Source organism: Pelophylax lessonae (assembly GCF_965119305.1).
Source record: "Pelophylax lessonae genome assembly, chromosome: 1".
Taxonomy (NCBI): domain Eukaryota; kingdom Metazoa; phylum Chordata; class Amphibia; order Anura; family Ranidae; genus Pelophylax; species Pelophylax lessonae.
In genome coordinates this window covers 760976450-761003269 of record NC_138768.1, presented here as the reverse complement: position 1 = coordinate 761003269, position 26820 = coordinate 760976450, and the positions used below count along the sequence as shown (strand labels likewise).

Here is a 26820-nt window from a genome sequence, read left to right as displayed (position 1 = left end):
GACCAGAAACATCCCACAAGAGCTGCAGTTTTGGAGATACTCTGACCCAGTCCTCTAGTCATTACAAATTAATTGGCCTTTGTCAAAGCCACTCAAATCCTTGCCCATTTTTTCTGCTTTCAAAACATTTTCAGGGATAACATGTTTACTTGATGCCCAGTAGACGCCACCTGCTTTCAGATAGCAATGTAATGAGAAAATCAGTATTATTTACTTTAACTGTCAGTGGTCAAAACGGTATGGCTGATCAGTGTACGTGCTTCAGGCAAGCTGCTAAATGCATATTTGAAATACAGGAGCGGGTTTACCTACCAAAGATTTGCTATTTTATTCAGCCGTCATGCAATGCAGGGAATAAAATTCATCACATCTCTTAGTAAAAACAGTACACAAAACGCTGGTTATGCACACATTTAACCCTTCGATCGCCCTAAATGTTTAACCCCCCCCCGCCAGTGTCATTAGTATAGTGACAGTGCATATTTTTAGCACTGATCACTGTGTTAGTGTCACTGGCTACCACTGTCAAAAGTGTCAGTGTCAGACTGTCTGCCGCAATATTTTAGTCCTCCTATAAGCCGCTGATTGAAGCCATTACTAGTATAAAAAACGAATTATATAGCAGGAAGTAAAAAAATTATTTTCTTTCAAAATTGTCAATCTTTTTTTTGTTTATAGAAATATAGTGTACTCACTTTTGTGAGATACTGTATATATATATATATATATATATATATATATATAATTAATAATAATGAGGGCATAGGAGTACGCACAGGGTGTGCAAGGTGTGCCTGGGCACACCCTAATCACCCTGTGCTGCACAGATTTCCTCTGCTGCTTGGCTGCAGAGAATGGGACTGGAAAATCTCTGTCTGAAAAGCGGGATATCAGGTCTGTTTAGAGCCCTGATATTTCCCCAAAGCTCCCCAATGGGGCTCTTAATAAATTGTTAATAAAAAAAAATTATTTAAAAAATTATTGTAGAAGAAAAATTATAACAAATACATATTATGCAAATTCTATTTAAGTGTCACAAAGATTAAATATTTAGTTTTTCAGTTTAACTCATGGATGGCATTGTGCCTCAGGGCTATTTTGATCACTGAAAACAATCTCGGACACCTGTGATAATTACAGTAGATTGCCAGGTGAGCCAAATTTAAGGAAAAACTACTAAAGGAGGGTGTTCCCCACTATTAAGCAGAGCACTATTTTCATGCAATATGGGGAAGAAAGAGCATCCCTCTGCTCAATGGTGTATTTTGGTTTTGTGCTGCCCTAGGCAAGACTAAAATTTGGCGCCCCCCCCCCTTCCGACTCCTATGTAAATTTGCCCCACTCCTTCCTTTTTAATGGATGTGACTCCCTCCAAAATTGAAGAACTCCAAGTCCCAGCATGAACCCCTGAGATATCACGAGGGGGGGGGGGGGTAAGAGAGGGTGGGAGAGAGAGAGAGAGAGGGGGTGAATGAGGAAGGGAGAGAGAGGGGGGAATGAGAGAGAGAGAGGGGGGATGGGTGAATGAGGGAGGGAGAGAGAGAGAGAAAGAGAGGGGGTGAGGGGGGTAAGAGATGAGGGGTTGAGAGAGGGGGGGTGAGAGAGAGGAGGGTGAGAGAAAGGAGAGGTGAGAGAGAAAGGATGTGTGAGAGAGAGAGAGGGGGAAGAGAGAGAGAGGGGGGAGAGAGAGAGGAGGGGGGTGAGAGAGAGAGGTGGGAGAGGCGGCTCTAGCAACCAGTGGCCAAAAAAGTCTCAGGTGGAGGGGGTGGCTTTTTTGCTGCCCCCCTACAAAGTTCTGCCCTAGGCCTGGGCCTTTTTGGCCTAGGCCAAAATACAGCACTGCCTCTGCTGCCGAAAAGAGTGAAATAGTTTGTGGCTGATTCAGCGCACAGGCAGGTTCGTGCAGATAAAGGCACATTGAGGAAGATTTCTGCCAGATCCATGCATCAGATCAAGAGAGCAGCTGCTAAAATACCATTACATAGCAGCAAACAGATATTTAAAGCTGCTGGTGCCTCTGGAGTCCCACGGACATCAAGGTGTAGAGTCCTCCAGAGTCTTGCAACTGTGCATAAACCTTCTATTCGGCCACCAGTAACCAATGCTCACAGCAGAAATGGCTGGATTGGGCAGAAAAATACATGAAGACTAATTTTCAGACAATCCTGTTCACCGATGCCGTGCAACCCTGGATGGTCCAGATGGATGGAGTAGTGGATGGTTGGTGGACGGCCACCCTGTTCCAACAAGGCTGTGACGTCAGCAAGGCGGTGGTGGAGTCATGTTTTGGGCTGGAATCACGGGAAGAGAGCTGGTCGGCACCTTTAGGGTCCCCGAAGGTGTCAAGATGGCCTTTGCAAAGTATGTGGATTTCCTGACTGACCACTTTCTCCCCTGGTACAGAAGGAAGAACTATGCTTTCCATAATAAAATCATCTTCATTCATGACAATGCACCATCTCATGCTGCAAAGAATACCTCTGCATCAATGGCTGCTATGGGGATAAAAGGAGAGAAAGTCATGGTGTGGCCCCATCCTCCCATGACCTCAATCCTATTGAGAACCTGTGAAGCATCCTCAAGCAAAAGATCTATGAGGGTATAAGGCAGTTTACACCCAAACAGCAGCTCTGGGAGGCTATTCTAACATCTTGCAAATAAATTCAAGCAGAAACTGTCCTAAAACTCACAAATTCAATGGATGCAAGACTTGTGAAGCTGCTATCAAATAAGGGGTCCTATGTTAAAATGTAACGTGACCTGTTAAAATGTTCAAAAAGTTAAAATGTTGTTATACGTTTGATTGAAATAGCTTTTGATTTCAGTAAATATGCTGCAAACACAACAAATTGCAATTTTCAGTTCTTTACAACCTTTAAAGTGTTTTGAAATCTACTTTGCGTAATCATTTGGAACAGTGCATTGTAAGTTTTTTTATGTTTAAAAAAAAAATACTGTTATCATTAGGAGGTTTGTTCAATACAATTTGAATTGTACTCTTAATAGTTGATATCATGTGAATTATGCTGACTGTTATTTACATCAATTATTTAGGTAAATGAGAAAAATATCATTTGCATAATAATTTGGAACAGGGTGTAATGAAAAATAATAAAATGGTAATGTTAAAAAAAAATAATACAAAAACTAATCTCTGCCCTACTGACACCACTCACTGCCCTACTGACATCATCCACTACTCTAATGACATCTGCCCTACTGACCACCATGCTTTTGTGAGATACTGTATATACTGTGTATATATAAAGTATATACTGTACAGTGGCGGCCGGTCGATAGGGGTCGCAGGGGCGCCGCCCCCCCAATCATCTCCAAAGAAAAACATAAATAAAATTACCATGTAAAGTCCATAAAGTCCACTATGACTTATTGCTGGCTATGGGGGGGGTGGGGTTTGGCATCCCACGTGGGCCCAGGCAGAGGCGCCGATTGGTGGCCGTTCTGGGTGTCACTGGGGCGCAAGCAATGCGCCCGACACTTCCCACTAGTCAGTGTCCTGGCTGTGATTGATCCAGACTCCAGCCTGGACCAATCAAGACATCCCTGGTGATGTCGTTGGGGGCTATGCCAGTGCGTGCGTCAGTCACTCACCGTCACCGCCCGACTCCATCACCTTCCCGCCGGTTCCCGCCGCCGTCAGAATTAAGAGTACTCGAGGAGAGGAGCAGCACGCCGTGGACGTCTCGCAGTGTGAGTGAGTCAGCGAGCCAGCCCAGGAGAGCAGGTAAGTGAACAGTGATTGAAGCCGCTGCAGCGCGATGCCATGACCTGTGACATGACCTGTGCCATGCCCTTACCATGACCTGTGCCATGCCTGTACCATGACCTGTGCCATGCCTATGCCATGACCTGTGCTATGCCTGTACCATGACCTGTGCCATGACCTGTGACATGCCTGTACCATGACCTGTGCCATGCCCTTACCATGACCTGTGCCATGCCTATACCATCTCCTGTACCATGACCTGTGACATGCCTGTACCATGACCTGTGACATGCCTGTACCATCTCCTGTAACATAACCTGTGACACGCCTGTACCATCACCTGTGCCATGCCTATACCATCATCTGTGCCATGCCATGCCTGTACCATCACCTGTGCCATGCCCTTACCATGACCTGTGCTATGCCTGTACCATGACCTGTGCCATTACCTGTGCCATGCCTTTACCATGACCTGTGCCATGCCTATACCATCACCTGTACCATGACCTGTGACATGCCTGTACCATGACCTGTGCCATGCCTATACCACCATCTGTGCCATGCCTGTACCATCACCTGTGCCATGACCTGTGCCATGACCTGTGCCATGCCCTTACCATGACCTGTGCCATGCCTATACCATCTCCTGTACCATGACCTGTGACATGCCTGTACCATCACCTGTGCCATGCCTATACCATCACCTGTGCCATGCCTATACCATCATCTGTGCCATGCCTGTGCCATCACCTGTGCCATGCCCTTACCATGACCTGTGCCATGCCTATACCATCTCCTGTACCATCACCTGTGCCATGCCTATACCATCACCTGTGCCATGCCTGTACCATGACCTCAAAGTCACGCAATTTTTTACCACGTTTTTTGCCGCGAAGCAATACCTATTACATTTTTCTTTTTGCGCTCCCCTAAAAATTTTGAGCACCAGCCGCCACTGATACTGTACATACACACACACACGCACGCATGTGTGTTTGAGCTTTGGGGTGCACACCCTAATGCAATAGGCTACGCACACCTATGATTGAGGGGACACTGTTAGACCCTGATTCATATTTCCCATGGGTGTCCAGTCATCTTATTAGTGGGAAAAAGGTGAGCGTTGTAGTACATAAACTCCATTACTTTAAAATAATGTAGGTAACATTTCCTTATGCTTTAGAACTGCTGTTTGACTATTCCCCTACCTGTCATATGCCAAATGTCATGCAGTTATTTGAAATACTGTACCAGTTACAGTTTCCTCACATTTCTCTAACTACTGTCTTAGTCAATTCTAAGCATGTCAGCATGAAAGGTTCTGACCCATCGTTTAATCTCTATCTTCTCGCGTTCCCTTGAAACATGAAAAGGAAACGCAGTCAATATGTTTTATTTATTAAAATGCATGAAGCATCTTGGACTTACTACAAGCATCATACAAAATTAAGCAAATACCAGAAACCCTGTTAAGTATTCAATGTGTATTCTATTTGTCACTTCCGATGTTGAATGTATGAATGTATTATGTTTTTATTGCTTTTTGTCTTGCTGTGAATGTTTTGTTGTATGAATTATTTAATTAAAATGCAATAGCAGGAAATAAACACATAACTCATTATACATATATACATACTAGATAGATAGATAGATAGATAGATAGATAGATAGATAGATAGATAGATAGATAGATAGATAGATAGATAGATAGATAGATAGATAGATAGATAGATAGATAGATAGATAGATAGATAGATAGATAGATAGATAGATAGATAGATAGATAGATAGATAGATAGATAGATAGATAGATAGATAGATAGATAGATAGATATCCACCCTGCAATGCAATTCTATCTGTATGCCTATATAATTTATATATATATATATATATATATATATATATATATATATATATATATATACACACACATACACATACACATACATACATACATACATACATACACAGGTGAATTTCAAAAAATTAAAATATCATCAGAAAGTTAATTTATTTCAGTCATTCAATACAAAGAGTGAAACACATATATACAGCATCTCACAAAACTGAGTACACCCCTAACATTTTTGTAAATATTTTATTATATCTTTTCATGTGACAACACTGAAGAAATGACACTTTGCTACAATGTAAAGTAGTGAGTGTACAGCTTGTATAACAGTGTAAATTTGCTGTCCCCTCAATATACCTCAACACACAGCCATTAATGTCTGAACTGCTGGCAACAAAAGTGAGTACACCCCTAAGTAGAAATGTCCAAATTGGGCCCAATTAGCCATTTTCCCTCCCCGGTGTCATGTGACTCGTTAGTGCTACAAGGTCTCAGGTGTGAATGGGGAGCAGGTGTGTTAAATTTGGTATTACCGCTATTACTCTCTCATACTGGTCACTGGAAGTTCAACATGGCACCTCATGGCAAAGAAGTCTCTGAGGATCTAAAAAAAGAATTTTCGCTCTACATAGAGATGGCTTAGGCTATAAGAAGATTGCCAAGTCACTGAAACTGAGCTGCAGCATGGTGGCCAAGACCATACAGCGGTTTAACAGGACAGGTTCCACTCAGAACAGGCCTCGCCATGGTTGACCAAAGAAGTACACATGCTCAGCATCATATGCAGAGGTTGTCTTTGGTAAATAGATATATGAGTACTGCCAGCATTTCTGCAGAGGTTGAAGGGGTGTGGGGTCAGCCTGTCAGTGCACAGACCATACACCACACACTGCATCAAATTGGCCGCATGGCTGTCATCCCAGAAGGAAGCCTCTTCTAAAGATGATGCACAAGAAAGCCCGCATACAGTTTTCTGAAGACAAACAGATTAAGGACATGGATTACTGGAACCATGTCCTGTGGTCTGATGAGACCAAGATAAATGTATTTGGTTCAGATGGTGTCAAGAGTGTGTTGGCAACCAGGTGAGGAGTACAAAGACAAGTGTGTCTTGCCCTATAGTCAAGCATGGTGGTGGGAGTGTCATGGTCTGGGGCTGCATGAGTGCTGCCAGCACTGGGGAGCTACAGTTTATTGAGGGAACCATCAACGCCAACATGTACTGGGATATACCCCTCCCTTGGATTCTGTATTCCAACTTGATAATGACCCCAGAAACACCTCCAAGAGGACCACTGCCTTGCTACAGAAGCTGAGGGTAAAGGTGATGGACTGGCCAAGCATGTCTCCAGACCTAATCCCTATTGAACATCTGTGGGGCATCCTCAAAGGGAAGGTGGAGGAGCGCAAGGTCTCTAACATCCACTAGCTTGGTGATGTCATCATGGAGGAGTGGAAGAGGACTCCAGTGGCAACCTGTAAAGCTCTTGTGAACTCCACGCCCAAGAGGGTTAAGACAGTGCTGGAAAATAATGGTGGCCACACAAAATATTGACACTTTGGGCCCAATGTGGACATTGACACTTGTCACATGACACCGGGGAGGGAAAATGGCTAATTGGGCCCAATTTGGACATTTTTACTTAGGGGTGTACTCACTTTTGCTTTATTGGCTGTGTGTTGGGTTATTTTGAGGGGACAGCAAATTTACACTGTTATGCAAGCTCTATATTACTCTACATTGTAGCAAAGTGTAATTTCTTTAGTGTTGTCATATGAAAAGATATAATAAAATATTTACAAAAAAGTGAGGGGTGTACTCACTTCTGTGAGATACTGTGTATATATATATATATATATATATATATATATATATAGACACACTATATTACCAAAATTATTGGGATGCGTGCCTTAAAGACATAGGTGAATGCGTTTGGGTTGGAGAGAAACTTGACTGGCATGCACAGAGTCCGGACCTCAACCCAATAGAACATCTTTGGGATGAATTAGAGTGCAGACTGCGAGCCAACATCAGTGCCTGACCTCACAAATGCATTTCTGAAAGAATGGTCAAACATTCCCATAGACAGACTCCTAAACCTTGTGGACAGCCTTCCTAGAAGAGTTGAAGCGGTTATAGCTGCAAAGCGTAGGCCAACTCAATATTGAACCTTGTGGACTAAGACTGGGATGCCATTAAAGTTCATGTGCGTGTAAAGTGTCCCAATATGTTTGGTAATATAGTGTACATTTATGGCGACTACTTTGTAGCCCTGTAATCTTTTTTTCATGAAATAGCTTCTTGTGTTTTTCAGCCATCTTGCATTGTGCTTCATTAACTCTTTAACCTCTCCATTGCCCCTCACTTGTGTTTGTATCGAATGCGCAGGGCATGTTAGTTGTAGTCATGTGCACTGCTTTATGCACACTAAAAATCCATATTGCCTAATCCATCTCCAGGGTGAACAAGAGAGGCTGGGTACATTCTTACATACAGTGGGGCCATGGAGAACAAACTTAGCCACCCTCTAACAGGAATTTGGATCACAGCAGTAATAAAAAGGAAGTTGCATATTTGGAGGAGGCTGAGAGCAAAGGAAGACACTTTTTGAGTTAAGATTAAGAATAAATACAATACTTGGATAGACATTTTTTTTTTATCTACAGTAAGTAGTGTCACTTTAAAAGCTACAGTCCCCAGAAGAATGTTGATTCCCCATGAAGCACTATTTTTCTCCCACCAGCACATACATCACCACTGTGTCCTGTGATGTAGGGTGTGGCAGACGGAACCAGCACAATTAATGGGGAACACAGGCATTTGACAAACCCAAAAGTGTATTTGATTTAAATATTCTCCTGTAGGCCATAAGTAGTCAACACCCAAAAAAAGGCTAAAATGTGACCATAGTTTTACTGTGGGCACATTGAACAGCAAAATTAAAATGAACTTTAATTTTTTACATTAGTAAAACTTGTTACAAAACTTGTTACTTGCAATGTGACATTCAATTTTACTTTCATGGGAGAGACGGCTTTGTTTTTAATGCTATTCTCACATATTCTAGCACCTCATTTGCACTGACATATAAGATATAACGTACCTTTGTGCTCTCTGAATTGCTGAAAAAGAATGTCTCTTCATATGGTGAGATTGGATTACTGCTTTCATGTCCAGATTGCGCTGCATTAATTAAATAAATGAATAATCACATTCTGAATACAATTCACACACATCAGTGTTTACAAAAAGACAGGGGCGAACTTTAATCTTGCGCAATGTTAACCGCAAACATCAAGCAGAAGACCTGAATGGAATTATAAGTACACACTTTGCATTTGTAACAAAGTCTTTGTGCTGAGACTGTCCCTCTTTTTGCACCCAAATCTTTGTGTCAATCTTTCCTACACAGCTGCCTTTCTTTAAAGGAAATCTATGGTCACAGCATACACTTTTATTTTATAACATTGACATATTAACCACTTAAGCCCCGGAAGATTTTACCCCCATTCCGACCAGGGGGTATTTTGCGATTCGGCACTGCGTGAATTTAACGCACAATTGCGCGGTCGTGCGACGCTGTACCTAAACGAATTTGACGTCCTTTTTTTCCCACAAACAGAGCTTTCTTTTGGTGGTATTTGATCACCTGTGCGATTTTTTGATCACGCGCTATAAACAAAAAAAGAGCGTCAATTTTGCAAAAATAGCAATATTTTTCACATTTTTTTATATGAAATTCCCCCCAAAAAAAATGTAAAAATCAAAATTTTTAAAAATTTTCGGCCAATTTGTTTTATGCTACCTATGTTTGGTAAAAAAAATCGCAAAAAGCGTATTTTGATTGGTTTGCGCAAAAGTTATCGCGTTTACTAACAAAGGGAAAGATTTTTGTCATTTTTGTTGTTTTTTTTTTTAACGCGTAATGGCGGCGATCTGCGATTTTTTTTGCGGTACTGCGACATTGCGGCGGACAGATCGGACCCTTGACTGACATTTTTGACACTTTTGGGGTTACCAGTGACATTTCTACAGTAATCAGTGCTATACATATGCACTGTTACTGTAAAAATACACTGGTAGTGAAGGGGTTAACTTTATTTGGAAGGGAGGGGGCTGTGTGTGTCCCTAGGGGCGTGGTTTCTACTGTGATTGGCTGTGGCTCTAGCTGTAAGGACACTGATCAACGGATCTACATACCAGATCCGTTTTATCAGTGTCTTTGCAGCGAGGAGAATGACAGGCAGTTTGTTTACACAAGCTGCCTGACATTCTCCCTCTCCCCCGCCGATCGCCGAGTGACCGGCGGACATCGGGTCCGCTGGTCACACGCGCGGGGGGGTCCGTGACCACGCGGGAGCGGGAGCGCGCCCCCGGGGGCGCGCGCTCGCTCCCTAGACCCTCACAAGCAAGCAACGTAGCCCTACGTTAGTTTGCCTGTGAGGGGCTGACCGCCGACGTAGATAGTCGTGCGGCGGTCGGCAAGTAATTAAATTAAAAAAAGGAAAATTTATTAGTCCATAATATCCTTATTATTATTATTATTGGGGCAACTTGTCCCACCTGACAAGTCGCGCTCCATTCAGTGCAATGGAACCTTTCTAATTGGAGCAACTCAAGTCGCTCCGACTTAGAAAAAGGTTCCTGCACTACTTTGGGGGCGACTTGCATTGACTTCTAATAGAGAAGTCGTTTGTAAGCCCCGCTGCATGGGGCGGCTTCAGAGTCGGGCGACTTTGAAGCCACCCCAGTGTGAACTCAGCCTTACTGACAATTCATTATAAACTTACATGAAAAATTTCCATTCATATTGGGAGTTCTGCCTGCCTGCTAGCCACCTCTTTCCACAACTTCCTATATTCCCTGCATGATTTGCAGCTTCTCCTCTGCTGTGTACTTTTCCTTTTTAAAGTATACCTAAAGGCAAAACTTTTTTTTAGATTTGGACAGAGTTCAAAGGGATTAGAACACCTGCCAGTTTTTATTGCTGTCACTCTCTCTCTATTTGTCCTGTTTACTATTATCAATGAAATTCAAAGTAAAAAAAATCCAACATTTTGGGTTGTCCCTAGAAATGTAATAGAGAGCAAATCTTCCAATGGGGACACTAGTTCTGGTGGCCTGGGGGTCCCCAAGAAATCCCCTTAATTTGCAAGGGTTTCCTATCACTTCCTGTTTGACTGTGGGGCAGATAGTGAAGAGAAATTTCCGCAACGGGGCACAGATGGCGGAAAAAAAACATTACAGGGGTTATAACCTTCAGTTACTCTATCCAAAGTGAAAAATAAGTTTTGCTTATAGTTCCACCTTAAAGACTGCATATCCCATGGCACCTTGCTGCCCCCAGGCTGTGATTCCCCTACTGCCCCCACCTCCTGAAACTCCCCCTCTCATCACCTCTCTAGTTCAGAAAGCAGGCTCTGTGACTTCTGTGACACAGCACTGCCTATCAATAAGGCATAATGAACAGGTGTCACAGAATTCAAGGAAGTAAATGTGTGGAGAACTTCACAAAGTAACTTTACAAACTTCAAGGTCATTTGAATTAAAGGAGAAGGCTAGAGGTTATTGAAATACAATGCCGAATTGAATATATTATTTTACATTTTGATCATAGATCCGCTTTACATTAGGATGTTTAGATTTGTAGAAATACACGTGTATTACACGTATGAGCCAAAGGATTACTGCCCAGGTCTTCCCCACAGGTTTTGCCCTATAGCCAGGCACACAAGCTCATTCACACATTTCTTCAATAACCAGTCTAGGTTTGTTGTTTTTATTTTTGGAGAACTTAGATAGGATTGAGGGTAGTAGGTGGGATACTCCAAAAAGAAGAACTATGTACATTTGAGGACTTAGGTATTCTTTCCTGAACAAGCTATAATGAAGTCTGAGCTTGCAACAAACATTCAGCATTCATGCCCTTCAGCTTGCCCACCTGAGGCATCACCAACAGCAGCTTGCCCACCAAGCTGGACTAATCCACTCTGGGAAAAGACCCAGAGCTGAGTGTGCTCAAAGAATATGTACAGTCTCCCAGCATGCCATCAAAGCTTGTCTCTATGGGATAGGCCAGGGCTATATCGATATTCATGCTGCCATCTGCATAAATCCAAATCTATCGTCCAGAAACTCCTCAAGTCCCCTGGATGCAGGGGAAGCTATAGACCAGACTGGCAGCAGCTGAACACACTGTGCAGACCTGACTAGCAGATTGCAGCTTCACTGAATACAGTGAGCAGAGTATGCTTTTACCTAACAAACCAGTACAGCCAAACTGACTACAGTGTGGCAATTAAATGTACCTTTTAAAAACACAACTAATTCTAACAGATTTAATTCCTAGCACCTATCTAGAAGGGTGCTACCTCCGCATTTTTTATTTTTAAAACTGTATGTAGTGCTACCGCCAAGAAGCCATTGGATTGTTTGGGTGTATCTGCCCTGTTCAGTTGGTTGCAGACTGGTCAGTAAGTAGAGCTGGGAATTTTCTTTGGTTTTGTTTGACATGCATCACCCTTCCATGTGGTCCTTGCTGCAAGGGCCAGTTATAGGTGGGGGCACTGGCCATTTGTTTGTACTGTTGGAATGGGTGGGGGGGATGCACTGGACACCTTCGCTGCCAATGTGCCTTTTGCTGGGTGACCAGTGTGCCCCTGTGCCTTAGAGGGAGCCTACCCCTCCTCAAAGCTCACCTGCCCTCTGCTTATCCATTATAATGCATGTGCTTCCACTGTGGAGGCTCTCAAAATGTAAAGTTAGGACAGTAATATTGGGGTGCCATTAAAAAACTCTGCATCTTACGCATGTATTTGAAAACGTGTGCAAACTAAACCCCTGTCATTAACGCATGCTGTTAGACCGCAGAGTTGTTAGGCACTAGAGCTGGGAATTTTCTTTGGTTTTGTTTGTAAAGTCACCCTGTAACTGCACCCAAGTAACACTAACACATCTGTTTTATTAACAGGAAAAACCCTGGAAGGGAAGATGGGTTAGTCAATAAAGTGCAATGGCAATACAACACAGGGAAAAGTAGCATGGTTTAAACTACTGTATTGTGCAACTTATCCAGAAGTCCCAGTCCTTGACAGGCCAATGGAGAATATTTATTACTCAGCCCTGCAGGTGTTGGGGCCCTTAACTCTTGGTGGTGCTCTCACTCTTAACTGAGAGATTTGTAAACCTACAGGAAAATAAAGCATTCTAGTCCCCTCTTGGCAAAACTCCTCTCTTAATGCACAACGTTAGCAACAAAAGCTGAATAATACGTTGACCGAGCGATGGCTACTCTTACATTCAGGATGGATGTACATAGATCTAGGCTGCAGCTTCTGAGTGGAATTAGCCAAAAGATATCCATTTAGGCTTTGGGCCTCACTCTCAAGTTTGCACTGCTTGATAATCCATTTCTTGTAGCTCTACCCTATCTTGCTTTCCCACTGACGTTCACTGCAAACAGCTTTGTTCTTCACAGCAGCAACATGAGGCTCTCTTGCAGTAGCAGCAATATGGTCCAGCACTCAGCTCCCTCCAGCAGTCTCCCAGCTCACAGTTTACAACACAGCAGCATGTGGTCCCTGCAACTCAGCTGACACAGCACAGTTTAGTCTTGACAGTAGCCTGCAGCCACCACTTAGCAACCCACTTGTAGCTCACTACTGCATAGACTCTTGGCAGTTCAGTCCACTTTTTGTGATCTTTTTCTTCTGTCCTGTACAGAACAGTAACATCTATTGAGCACACTTTGGCCTCACAGCAGCAGTCCTACAGCAGTAACCTACCCAGGCACTCATTAGCTCATGACCACAGCAGCCCCTCCCTGGGCTTTCTGGTTCTTCAGCCCTATCCCCATGTCCCATAGGTACCCTGCCAGTACATAAAGCCTCCACAGGCATAGTGCAGACTCCTGAAACTGTCACTGGGCTCACACTCTGACCCCACAAACAGGGAAAATAGGAATCCTCCTGACCATGTTGCGAAAGTCCTAGGCTGCAGTAGCAGCCAATGAAAGTATTTTCCTCAGTTTTCTCTCCCATTTATGTTCATCCTTGCAAGAAGAGCAATGTTCTGGTGTGGTGGAATGTCCCCCGGACAGTTTAAAGGAGCAGGATGCCCAGAACGACATATATACATTGCTGCTCTAACATTTAGCATGCACCTAGTGCATCCTTGGCCAGAAAAGTAAAGTCCCGTACACACGTACCGATTGTCGGCCGTAAATATTCGGCCAACGTCCAATCGGCCGATTGTTGGCTTGTTAGTATGATGCTTCCGACAACCAACTGCGACTTTTCGGCCGAACAAAATCTGGTGTACAGGCTATAACATTTTTGTTGCAGTTGGTTGTTGTTGGCCGACAAAATTCGTGTGCAGTCTTGAGCACTTTTCAACCAACAAAACAGCACTGGACAAAAGACGGCCGAACGGTCGGCCGACAATTGGTACATGTGTACGGGGCTTAATGCAATGCTTTCTCATTAGCGAAGTGTTCTGCTATGTTTTTGCCAGAGAGAGCAAACACTTTAGGCCCACAGCTGGTGAAAGAGTGGCACATAACAGCAGGTGAGTGTTTTCCTACACATTTTAGCAACCCTACACCAGTGAGTTCTGATTAGTGTAACATGGGCCATATAGGTCTGATGAGCCTATGGTGATTACATTTGTTTATATAAGGTACTTATATAGCATCACCAATTTACATATATATTGTACATTCATATCAGTCCCTCCACATCAGAGCATACAATCTAAGCTCCCTAACCCACACATACTAGGGCCAATTAACCTACAAGCATTTCTTTGGAGTGTGGGAGGAAACCCATGCAGGCACAGGGAGAACATGAAAACTTCAGGCAGATAATGCCGTGGTTGGAATTCAAACTGACAACCCTGGTGCTGTTAGTGGTTAGCACTATCAACCTAATTTGTTTTCCTTTAGTGAATTCCTCCAGAAATGCTTGGGCCTCTATGGGCAGGAAATCTATAAAAAGATTACCATGTTAAAATGCATCAGCACTTTAAAACTCTTGAGGTCCCTGCAGACAGTACTCCATGTTTTGGTTTCTACTTAAATCAGTGGAGGAAAATTACTAGAATGGCTTCTAGAAGTTAAATTATTTGGTTATTTTCTTTCACACTATTTAAAGCTAACAATACATTGATTTATTTTGTGCAACCTGCAAGCTGAATAAAAAAACAAAAAAAAAAAAAACAGATTCCTCCATCCATGCTAAACAGCATGGTTGGCAAAGCCCCCCCTGCTGGGAAGACACTATGTTGCTCCAGGACAAAAAGCCTCCGTTCAAAGTTCAGCCCTTAAAGAGGAAATTCAGGTGCATGCCCTGGTTGCAACAGAAGCATATGGAAGAAATAGACTGGATGGCAACACTCCAAAAAAATTAGTCCTATATTGAAAAAAACAAAAATACAAAAATACATGAAGGATGATCATGCCACAGCGGAGATGATGACACTGGCAGTTAACGCGCTTCGCACCCAAGCTAATGCTTAGTCATAGCTGGGCTTTTGCATTCTGACAGCCGATGCTGGCAGATGTCAGAAAACCGAAACAGCAACAATACATTTTTTTCAAAAGGAATAGCATTTGAAGGACCATACATGCCACCAGCAGATATTGGCTGAAATTTGAGCTGTGTATAGCGAGCTTTACTGTCCATTCCTTTTCTTTATTCATGTTTTTTGCTCTCTGATCTTTTATAATTGATTCTATTCGGTAAAATATCAAAAATATTATTATTTATTATTATTATACAGGATTTATATAGAGCCAACAGTTTGCGCAGCGCTTAACAAAATGAAGGCAGACATTACAGTTACACTACAATTTGGAACAAAAGGAATCAGAGGGCCCTGCTCGTTAGAGCATACAATCTAAAAGGGAGGGTCAATTGATACAAAAGGCAATAGCTGTGGGGGATAAGCTGATGGAGCAAGTGAAACAGCGTTATTAGTTAGTAGCCGGGTAGGCTTCTTTAAAGAGAAGGGTTTTCAGGGATCGTCTAAAGATGGCTAGATTAGGGGACAGTCGGACAGATTGGGGAAGAGAGTTCCAAAGAATGGGAGAAGCTCTGGAGAAATCCTGGAGGCGAGCATGGGAAGAGGTGACAAGGGAGCTAGAGAGCAGGAGGACTTGGGAGGACCGAAGAGAGCGGCTAGGTTGATATTTTGAGATCAGGTTAGTGATGTAGCTGGGGGCAGAGTGGTGGATGGCTTTGTAAACTATTGTTAGCACTTTGAATTTTATTTGTTGGGTGAGTGGAAGCCAATGAAGGGATTGGCAGAGAGGGTTGGAGGACACTGAACGGTTGGTAAGGTGGATAAGTCTTGCAGCAGCATTCATTATGGATTGAAGGGGGGATAATCTATGCAAGGGTAATCCAAAGAGGAGGGAGTTGCAATAGTCGAGGCGAGAGATAACCAGGGCGTGAATTAAAAGCTTGGTGGTGTCATTGGTTAAAAAGGGCCGTATTCTAGCGATGTTGCGAAGGTTAAGGCGGCATGATTTGGACAGGGATTGGATGTGAGCCTGAAAGGACAGTGCAGAGTCCAGGGTTACCCCTAGCACCCTGGCATGTGTGGAAGGACTAATAGTTGTTCCATTGATCTTGACAGAGAATTCCGGGGAAGGGGCACGTAGAGGAGGAAATATTATGAGCTCGGTTTTAGATAGATTCAGTTTGAGGAAGTGGTGAGACATCCAGGCTGATATGTCTGTTAGTAGATCAGAGATGCGGGAGGAGACTGATGGGGTGAGCTGAGGGGTAGAGAGGTAGATTTGGGTGTCATCAGCATAGAAATGGTAGTGGAAGCCATGGGAGGCTATTAGCTGACCCAGGGAGGAGGTATAGATTGAGAATAGTAGTGGTCCAAGGACAGAACCTTGGGGGACCCCAACAGTAAGAGGAGTTGCAGAGGAGTAAGTGGAATTGTAAGAGACACTGAAGGTGCGGTGAGATAGGTAAGATTCGAACCAGTGGAGAGCACAGTCACGGAGACCGAGCAAACTGAGTTTTTTGAGGAGGAGGGGGTGGTCAACAGTATCAAAAGGCAGCAGAGAGGTCCAAGAGTAAGAGTATCGAGTAGTGACCATTGGTTTTTGCTGTTGGATTTGGATTCATTGAGAGGAGAGAGCACATCTAACTGTATGTCCATTATCCTGCGTTTTCCACCCAATGCTGAACTTCTGAATCCTGCGTTTTCTATATTCTGTCTTTAATTTGTGGTATGTTTATTTGTTTACCCATCTGTAGACTGGTCCTTGCTATGTTTTCTTACCTTTAATTTATAACCATTATAGCCTTTAACCTTTAGAGGTATCTCTTAGTTGTCTGTTTGTAAATCTTTCTGAAGTAGAAATCCTGCTCTGTCTATCCAGCCCTAATTTATCAACTCCTGATTGCTTAATTGGATAGCCCCCACCCCAGGTCTAACAGTATATAAGTAGAGCATCTCTTGGGGAAGGCACGTTTGCTTTTTGGGGGCTCATTCTCAAAGTGGGGCGATTTCTATAAGTGGACGCACGTCTGATTCTGCACTTCAGAGATTGCACAAAGTGAATGAACAAAGAAAAGGCTGAGATATACACCACATAGACTGCAGGTGACCTAATTTACCCTGTCAGCTCTTGCTCCTTGTAACATGCACTCTCTACCACTTCTTGTTACAGCCATGTCCTCTATCCTTAAACTCTCTCTCCTTCACCCCTCTTCTCCACCTCACAGCTTACATATTTCACCCTCAATACTGTCCTCTCCTTATTACTGCACTCACCATCTCCTGCTATTTCTAAATCCACACGCACACAAAACCTCCAGGACACTGGGGCATGTCCCTTCAATATACATCACACTCTCATATTACCACCCTCACCTTTCTGCTTCTCCTAACCTCTGGAGACATATCCCTAAACCCTGGGCCTCCATCATTTACCTATACTCAACACACCCACTACCCTGCACCCTCTGGCTGCAGCCGCAATCAGCACAATCTAGTTCCCATCTCTCTTCTTCCCAAGACCAGACTCCCTTTCTCTTGCGCCCTTTGGAACGCTCACTCTGTCTGTAATAAACTCACCTCTCTCCATGACCTTTTTATCACTAATTCTTTTAATCTACTTGCCATCACCGAAACCTGGCATAAATCTGACACTACGTCTCCTGCTGCCCTATCCCAAGGTGGTCTTCTATGGACTCACTCCCCAGACCCAATGGATGCAAGGGAGAGGGTGTTGGGATCCTTCTAGCCCCACATAGCACCTTTCAAGTACTTCACCCTCCTCCCTCTCTGTCACTCTCCTCATTTGGGGTACATTGCATTCGTCTTTTCTCCCCTGTTTCTCTAAGGATAGCTGTGATCTACCACCCACCTGTACCAGTATCGACCTTCCTAGATGATTCTCTGCCTGGCTACCCTACTTTCTCTCTTCTGAAACCCCCACAATCATTCGGCGACTTCAACATCCCTGTTAATACTAACACTCCTGCCACTTCCAAACTTCTCAGTCTAACCTCCTCCTTTGACCTGAAGCAATGGATACATGCTTCTACTCACTCTGAAGGCAATATCCTTGACCTTGTTTTCTCCCACCTATGCACTCCGCACAACCTTTCAAACAATCCTTTCCCTCTCTCTGATCACTACCTTATTAGTTTCACTCTCTCCCTCTCCTCCACCTCCTCTCACGCAAGCTACCTTACAGTTACCCGCAGAAACCTATGCCATCTCAACCCTTCTCTTCTCTACTCTGCTACCGACCACCTGTATGACAAAATCGCACCCCTGTCCTGCACCAACCTAGCCACTTCTGTCTACAACGCTTCACTCTTAGCCTCCCTGGACACTCTGGCCCCCCTCACTACACACCGAATCAGACCCCGACCCCTTCAACCTTGGCAAACAGATAACACTAGAAGTCTGAAAAAGCATAGCCATGCTCTTGAGCGCCTATGGCGTAAGACTAAGTCTCAGGAAGATTTCATCCAATATAAATCTGCCATCCAAAAATACAATTCCAGTCTCCACACTGCCAAACAGACCTATTTTATCACTCTCATTAACAACCTGTCATCTCGCCCCCGGCAACTCTTCGCTACCTTTAATTCTCTACTCCGTCCTCCACTGCCTCCACCCACTGATTCACTCACTGCCCAGGAGATTGCCAACCACTTCGAACAAAAAAATTGATACAATCCGTAAGGAGATCATTGCAGTTAAGATACCTTCCATCCTTAAGCCTCATGCCCACAGGTGCGATCACTACTTCCCTCATTCAACCCCACCACTATAGACAAGGTTGCTAAACTACTTGCTAATGTCCACTTAACCACCTGCCCTCTGGATCCTGTTTCCTCACAAATGCTACGTTCACCCTCTGGCCCTATTCTACGCTCTCTAACCCACATCTTCAATCTCTCCATCTCTTCTGGCATCTTCCCCAACTCTCTAAAACATGCACTAGTCAGCCCCATACTTAAAAAGCCCTCACTGGACCCAACCAATCTTAACTACCTACGCCCTATTTCCTTGCTCCCTTTTTTATCCAAACTCCTTGAACGTCTGGTCTACAACCGACTGTGCGACCACCTTGCCGAGAATAGCCTCCTTGATCCCCTTCAGTCTGGATTTCGGCCTCAACACTCTACTGAAACTGCTCTCCTAAAACTGACAAACGATCTACTAATGGCCAAAACCAATGGACACTATTCTCCTCCTCCTGGACCTCTCTGCTGCCTTTGATATGGTTGACCATCTCCTCCTTCTCAATAAACTCCATGCCTTTGGTCTCTGTGACTGTACTCTTCACTGGTTATCTTCCTACCTATCCAACCACACCTTTAGCGTTACTTACAATTCCACTTCCTCCTCTCCTCTTCCCTTCTCTGTTGGGGTCCCCCAAGGCTCTGTTCTTGGACCCCTCCTATTTTCAATCTACACCTCCTCCCTGGGTCAGCTGGGACGGCTCCCACGGCTTCCAATACCATCTCTATGCTGACGATACCCAAATCTATTTATCCACCCCTCAGCTCTCTCCCTCAGTCTCCGCACGTATCACTAATTTACTATCTGATATATCGGTCTGGATGTCACACCATTTCCTCAAACTCAATTCCTCCAGCCCCAAGCTAATAATCTTTCCTCCACCACCTGCCCCTTCCACTGATCTCTCTGTCAATATCAATGGAATTACTATCAACCCATCCCGCATGCCAAGGTCCTAGGTGTTGTCCTGGACTCTGAACTCTCCTTCAAGCCCCACATCCAATCGCTGTCCAAATCTTGCCGCCTTAACCCACGAAACATCTCCAAAATACGGCCCTTTCTAACCAAAGACACAACAAAGCTCCTATTTCACTCCCTGGTCATCTCGCGCCTCAACTACTGCAATTCCCTTCTCATTGGCTTACCTCTACACAGGCTATCACCCCTTAAATCCATCATGAATGCTGCCGCTAGACTCATCCATCTTACCAATCGCTCAGTGTTCGCCGCTCCTCTCTGTCAAGCCCTCCACTGGCTTTCGCTCACCCAACGAATCAAATTCAAAATACTAACAACATCTTGCAAAGCCATCCACAGCTTAGCCCCCAACTACATCACTAGCCTAGTCTCAAAATACCAACCTAATCGCTCTCTTCGTTCCTCTCAAAACCTCCTGCTCTCTAGCTCCCTCGTCACCTCCTCCCATGCTCGCCTCCAGGACTTTACCAGAGCCTCTCCAATCCTATGGAACTCCTTACCCTTATCTGTCTGATTATCTCATACTCTATTAGCTTTTAGGCGATCTCTGAAAACCCTCCTCTTCAGTGAAGCCTATCCTACCCACACCTAACAACTCTACCTCCATTTTATCCATCTGCCCATCGCTCTCGGTTACTGCCTTTTGTTTCACCTGACCCTCCCTTCTAGATTGTAAGCTCTAACGAGCAGGGCCCTCTGATTCCTCCTGTATTGAATTGTACTGTAACTGTATTGTCTTCCCCCACACTGTAAAGCTCTGTGCAAACTGTTGGCGCTATATAAATTCTGTATAATAATAAAAAATAATATAAAAAATGATTTTTAAAGAATTGTAAGGAAAAAAAAAATATAGGAGCTTTGATCTTGAATGGGATGGTAAAAGAATTCTCATGATGCCTTTTTCCAGTCTTCTGAAGCATATCCCCAAATTCTGACCGTTTCTTATTGCATGTTTGCAGTCTCTGACAGATTTCTGTAGCATTACTGATTAAATATTATGTAGGGCTCTTTGGTGGGGTCAGGGTGCATTTTAAGCCCCTGTTTCTTAAGAAAGTTAACGGGCACTGTTGTAAAGTGTGCCTCTCTCATTTTAGAAAGTTGTGAGATATTAAGAAGGGGATGTGCTAGGACCTTTAATGTTTAACCTTTAAAGGGCCTGTTTTTTGCAGTTCTTCAAAACCAGAACAAGTATACATGAAAGTAGTTCTTACTCTTCTCTGATCTTCATACTTGTTCCCCACCAATAAGTACTGAAGCTAGAGGGACATCAAAACAGCTAACAAACCAGCATTTTCAGAAGAAGGTTAACATTGAGATCTCATATAACCATCATGGCTGGCCTGGTGTATTTAAGAAATTGGCAGCAAAAAGGATGGGTTATTACTAATGCATTTTAAAAACTAAATTTTGTCTGTCCACAATGGTTGCCTCAATGCTTGATGTACAATTGCAGTCTCTTCACTATTCTAAAAGAACCTCTGAAGAGACTGCAAGAACGACAGTGTTGGAATACACAGAAGCACTGTAGGGGTTACAGAATTTATGTACAGTTTTATAGGCCACTAATGTTGAAGATGAATTGAACCAAGAGAGCTGTCTGTATCAAGAGAGAAAGATTTCACTATCCCTCCAGTCACTTTACAAGCAAAATGGCAGCTTGGGAAGTTCCTAGAGTCATACAAACCATCACATAACAATAAATCTCATAAAATAACAAATGTCCTTTTTTGAGCATCCTGCTTTGCTTGGAGGGATACAAATCCCCCTTCATTCATAGCTGGATACAGAGAACAACACACTTCTATTGCAGTATTAGTTTCCATCTTCCACCCTCTCTCTTTCTCTCACAGAAATCTGCAGCAGTTACATTTCCTCTACAGGCAGAGAATCCCCAGAAGCTGATTCCCCTCTCCCATCTGCTCTATTTCATTACGGCTTGTCAAAATCTGCAACTCTAGCACTGATATAGTGCTTTGATTGGTAAGGAGTGCAAAAATAAATACAAAAAAGATGTATTCATGACTATGAAAAGCATATTTTACACAAAATTCCCTTTCTAGTTCAACAAGACAAACACATTATAAAATGAAATCTTGAGAGGGTTGGGGGGAAGGATTTAGAGTTCAGACTTTGGATACTAAATGCACCCTGGTTTAGTAAAAATATTTAAATAAGCTTTGCTCAGCCAGGTCTCTTGTACTGGTCTATTAGGTCTTACGAAAATTATACAGCCCATAATGTATGTTGCAAACAGCTGTGCCCCTTTAAACCTTCTTTTTCTGGCAGGGATATCATTGTAGCATGCTTAATTATATATTGTATCTAATATTTATGTGCAGTTATTTTCTGGCTTCTTGTATTGTGGGTGTTTTGTGAATTTTCATTTATCCTCACTGATTTTCAGGACTTCCTTTGGTGTAGTGCAGCATTGCATTTTACAGTGTAATCCATCTTACACTTCCCCATTACTGGTGATGGTTATATTACATACAAGCTTCATGTTTAAATATTAATTTACCCAGTCTAATGCTTTGGGATTTTTAGGCATTATATGCAATGATGTCCCATTTTTGATACTTGAATATCTATTAATGGACAGTTATTTGCTGGTTCTTTGCTTTTTCTGCATTTTTTTTTTGTGCTGAGTTACATGTTATCTTCATTGTCTATTGGGACCTCTTGTGGTTTTATTAGAGTAGTGCAGTAAGCTCTTTTTATAGTTCAAATCCATTGTACTTCCTCATTGCCAAAAAAAAGATCACACCCATGGTTACATTTTTAAAAACTGATATGCCAAATTATATGTTCATTACGTTTTGGACTTAGATATACCGAAAAGCACTGTGTTCTTAGCTTAAAAATGATTTTCTGAAGTTTGTATTTCAATTATTATAATAATACACATCATAATCTGTTCACTGTTGTACTTTGAAGCATGATATCAGTCCCTGCACCAATAAAGGTAACATTATAATGTCCCATGTCATACAAACATTAGTGCCAGTTCTATTTCTAAGCCAGTTTATTTGCCAGTATATTTTTTTAATATCAGAGGAAACCCAAATTCCCAAGGTAACACTACAGAAATACAGAGAAAGCATACTAACTCAAAGTGGACCTGATCAGTAATTCCCAGAATTAAAATAGTGTTTAGAATCAGCAGCATTTGCCACAACGCTAGGGAGCCGTATACTATGAAAAAATAATAATAAATGCAATGCTTAAGAATAGTGTTGAGCGAACACGGACTGTATTATTCGTGTTCGTACCGAATAATTGGATTTTTGTTACCCGAATACGAACACGGACACTTTACTGTATATTCGGGTAAAAATCCGTGTTCGGTCGTTTTATTTCCGGGTTTTGCATGCTTTGGCGCTCTTTTCGTGGCGGGCTTTCAACAGCCAATCAACAATCGTTTAACTGGTGTGCCTTAAGCCATCCCAGCCATGCCTGCAAATGTCTCAGTAGCTGTGATTGGCCGTCTGAAGCATGTGACCAAGTCTTTATAAGTTCGAGGCAGCCGCAGCGGCGTCATTATGCTGCTTAGATCAGGGACAGAGCACACATCAACGTGCTGGCTGCTGATTAGGGAAAGATAGGCAGGAAAAAACCATTTGTGTCCGGATAGAATTGAGGGACAGGTCGGAGAGTTTAGGCAGGGCGAGTTGTAGGCATTTTAGGGATAGAGTCTGCTGAATTATAGGGTCAGTGTCTTCTGCAAACTACAATCGATATTGCTGTGTGGGGGGTGGGGTCTGCACTCAATCCTGATCTACGATCTCTTCTCAATCCTGTTAGGGAGAGGCTGCTGCTGAATTTTAGGGTCAGAGTGATCTACAAACTACAATCGATATTGCTGTGTGGGGTGGGGTCTGCACTTAGTTCTCCTGATCTACGATCTCTTCTCAATCCTGTTAGGGACAGAGTCTGCTGAATTTTAGGGAAACTGTGTTCTACAAACTACAATCGATATTGCTGTGTGGTGTGGGATAGGAGATAGGCAGGTGTCAGTGATCCACATCCATTTTTCTGTGTGTGGGCTGCAGTGAACACAATCTTTTTGGGGTGCAGTGAACACAATCCTTTTGGAGTGCAGTGAACAAAATCTTTGTGGGGTGCAGTGAACAAAACCTTTGTGGGGGTACAGTGAACACAATCTTTGTGGGGTGCAGTGAAGACAATCCTTGTGGGGTGCAGTGAAGACAATCCTTGTGGGGTGCAGTGAACAAAATCTTTGGGGGGTACAGTGAACACAATCTTTGTGGGGTGCAGAGAAGACAATCCTTGTGGGGTAAAGTGAACAAAATCTTTGGGGGGGTACAGTGAACACAATCTTTGTGGGGTGCAGTGAACAAAACCTTTGTGGGGTGCAGTGAACACAATCTTTGTGGGGTGCAGTGAAGACAATCCTTGTGGGGTGCAGTGAAGACAATCCTTGTGGGGTGCAGTGAACAAAATCTTTGGGGGGTACAGTGAACACAATCTTTGTGGGGTGCAGTGAACAAAACCTTTGTGGGGTACAGTGAACACAATCTTTGTGGGGTGCAGTGAACAAAACCTTTGTGGGGTACAGTGAACACAATCTTTGTGGGGTGCAGTGAACAAAACCTTTGTGGGGTACAGTGAACACAATCTTTGTGGGGTGCAGTGAACACAATCTTTGTGGGGTGCAGTGAACAAAACCTTTGTGGGGTGCAGTGAACACAACCTTTGTGGGGTACAGTGAACACAATCTTTGTGGGGTGCAGTGAACAAAACCTTTGTGGGGTACAGTGAACACAATCTTTGTGGGGTGCAGTGAACAAAACCTTTGTGGGGTACAGTGAACACAATCTTTGTGGGGTGCAGTGAAGACAATCCTTTTGGAGTGCAGTGAACAAAATCTTTGTGGGGTACAGTGAACACAATCTTTGTGGGGTGCAGTGAACAAAATCTTTGTGGGGTACAGTGAACACAATCTTTGTGGGGTGCAGTGAAGACAATCCTTGTGGGGTGCAGTGAAGACAATCCTTGTGGGGTGCAGTGAACAAAACCTTTGTGGGGTACAGTGAACACAATCTTTGTGGGGTACAGTGAACACAATCTTTGTGGGGTGCAGTGAACAAAACCTTTGTGGGGTACAGTGAACACAATCTTTGTGGGGTGCAGTGAACAAAACCTTTATGGGGTACAGTGAAGACAATCTTTGTGGGGTGCAGTGAAGACAATCCTTTTGGAGTGCAGTGAACAAAATCTTTGTGGGGTACAGTGAACACAATCTTTGTGGGGTGCAGTGAACAAAATCTTTGTGGGGTACAGTGAACACAATCTTTGTGGGGTGCAGTGAAGACAATCCTTGTGGGGTGCAGTGAAGACAATCCTTGTGGGGTGCAGTGAACAAAATCTTTGGGGGGTACAGTGAACACAATCTTTGTGGGGTGCAGTGAACAAAACCTTTGTGGGGTACAGTGAACACAATCTTTGTGGGGTGCAGTGAACAAAACCTTTGTGGGGTACAGTGAACAAAACCTTTGTGGGGTGCAGTGAACAAAACCTTTGTGGGGTGCAGTGAACACAACCTTTGTGGGGTACAGTGAACACAATCTTTGTGGGGTGCAGTGAACAAAACCTTTGTGGGGTACAGTGAACACAATCTTTGTGGGGTGCAGTGAACACAATCTTTGTGGGGTGCAGTGAACAAAACCTTTGTGGGGTGCAGTGAACACAACCTTTGTGGGGTACAGTGAACACAATCTTTGTGGGGTGCAGTGAACAAAACCTTTGTGGGGTACAGTGAACACAATCTTTGTGGGGTACAGTGAACACAATCTTTGTGGGGTGCAGTGAACAAAACCTTTGTGGGGTACAGTGAACACAATCTTTGTGGGGTGCAGTGAACACAATCTTTGTGGGGTGCAGTGAACAAAACCTTTGTGGGGTGCAGTGAACACAACCTTTGTGGGGTACAGTGAACACAATCTTTGTGAGGTGCAGTGAAGACAATCCTTGTGGGGTGCAGTGAAGACAATCCTTGTGGGGTGCAGTGAAGACAATCTTTGTGGGGTGCAGTGAACAAAATCTTTGGGGGGTACAGTGAACACAATTTTTGTGGGGTGCAGTGAACAAAACCTTTGTGGGGTACAGTGAACACAATCTTTGTGGGGTGCAGTGAACAAAACCTTTGTGGGGTACAGTGAACACAATCTTTGTGGGGTGCAGTGAAGACAATCCTTTTGGAGTGCAGTGAACACAATCTTTGTGGGGTACAGTGAACACAATCTTTGTGGGGTGCAGTGAAGACAATCCTTGTGGGGTGCAGTGAAGACAATCCTTGTGGGGTGCAGTGAACAAAATCTTTGGGGGGTACAGTGAACACAATCTTTGTGGGGTGCAGTGAACAAAACCTTTGTGGGGTACAGTGAACACAATCTTTGTGGGGTGCAGTGAACAAAACCTTTGTGGGGTACAGTGAACACAATCTTTGTGGGGTGCAGTGAAGACAATCCTTGTGGGGTGCAGTGAACAAAATCTTTGGGGGGTACAGTGAACACAATTTTTGTGGGGTGCAGTGAACAAAACCTTTGTGGGGTACAGTGAACACAATCTTTGTGGGGTGCAGTAAACAAAACCTTTGTGGGGTACAGTGAACACAATCTTTGTGGGGTACAGTGAACACAATCTCATACTTCTGAAGCTTTGAGGGTGCTGCCTGTTCTATACTCCTCCTCCTCCTCCTCATCCATCCTTTTAGGTGTACAAACAATAGTAATTGGGGCCTAGTGTGCTTCTGTACGTGTGAAAAACATACACTTTTTTTTGATCATATTTCCTATTCCGCTGTTCAATAAAAACCTTTGGGGCTCAATTAAATTGCGGAATAGTCTGTGTCGGTACGTGTGAGATCCACCTTTCCAAGTTTTTGGGGTTCATCTCATACTTCTGAAGATTTGAGGGTGCTGCCTGTTCCATACTCCTCTTCCTCATCCTCCCTTTAG

The 26820-nt window shown here is 43.5% G+C and overlaps 1 protein-coding gene across 1 annotated transcript in view; it reads right to left on the bottom strand.

Moving 5' to 3' along the window:
- ARAP2 (ArfGAP with RhoGAP domain, ankyrin repeat and PH domain 2) overlaps positions 1-26820 on the bottom strand; it is a 570354-nt gene that overhangs the window by 482331 nt on the left and 61203 nt on the right. The window contains exon 4 of the mRNA XM_082248393.1: positions 8688-8767. Coding sequence (XP_082104519.1) covers positions 8688-8767 — 80 coding nt within the window. The remainder of the gene's footprint in view (positions 1-8687; positions 8768-26820) is intronic.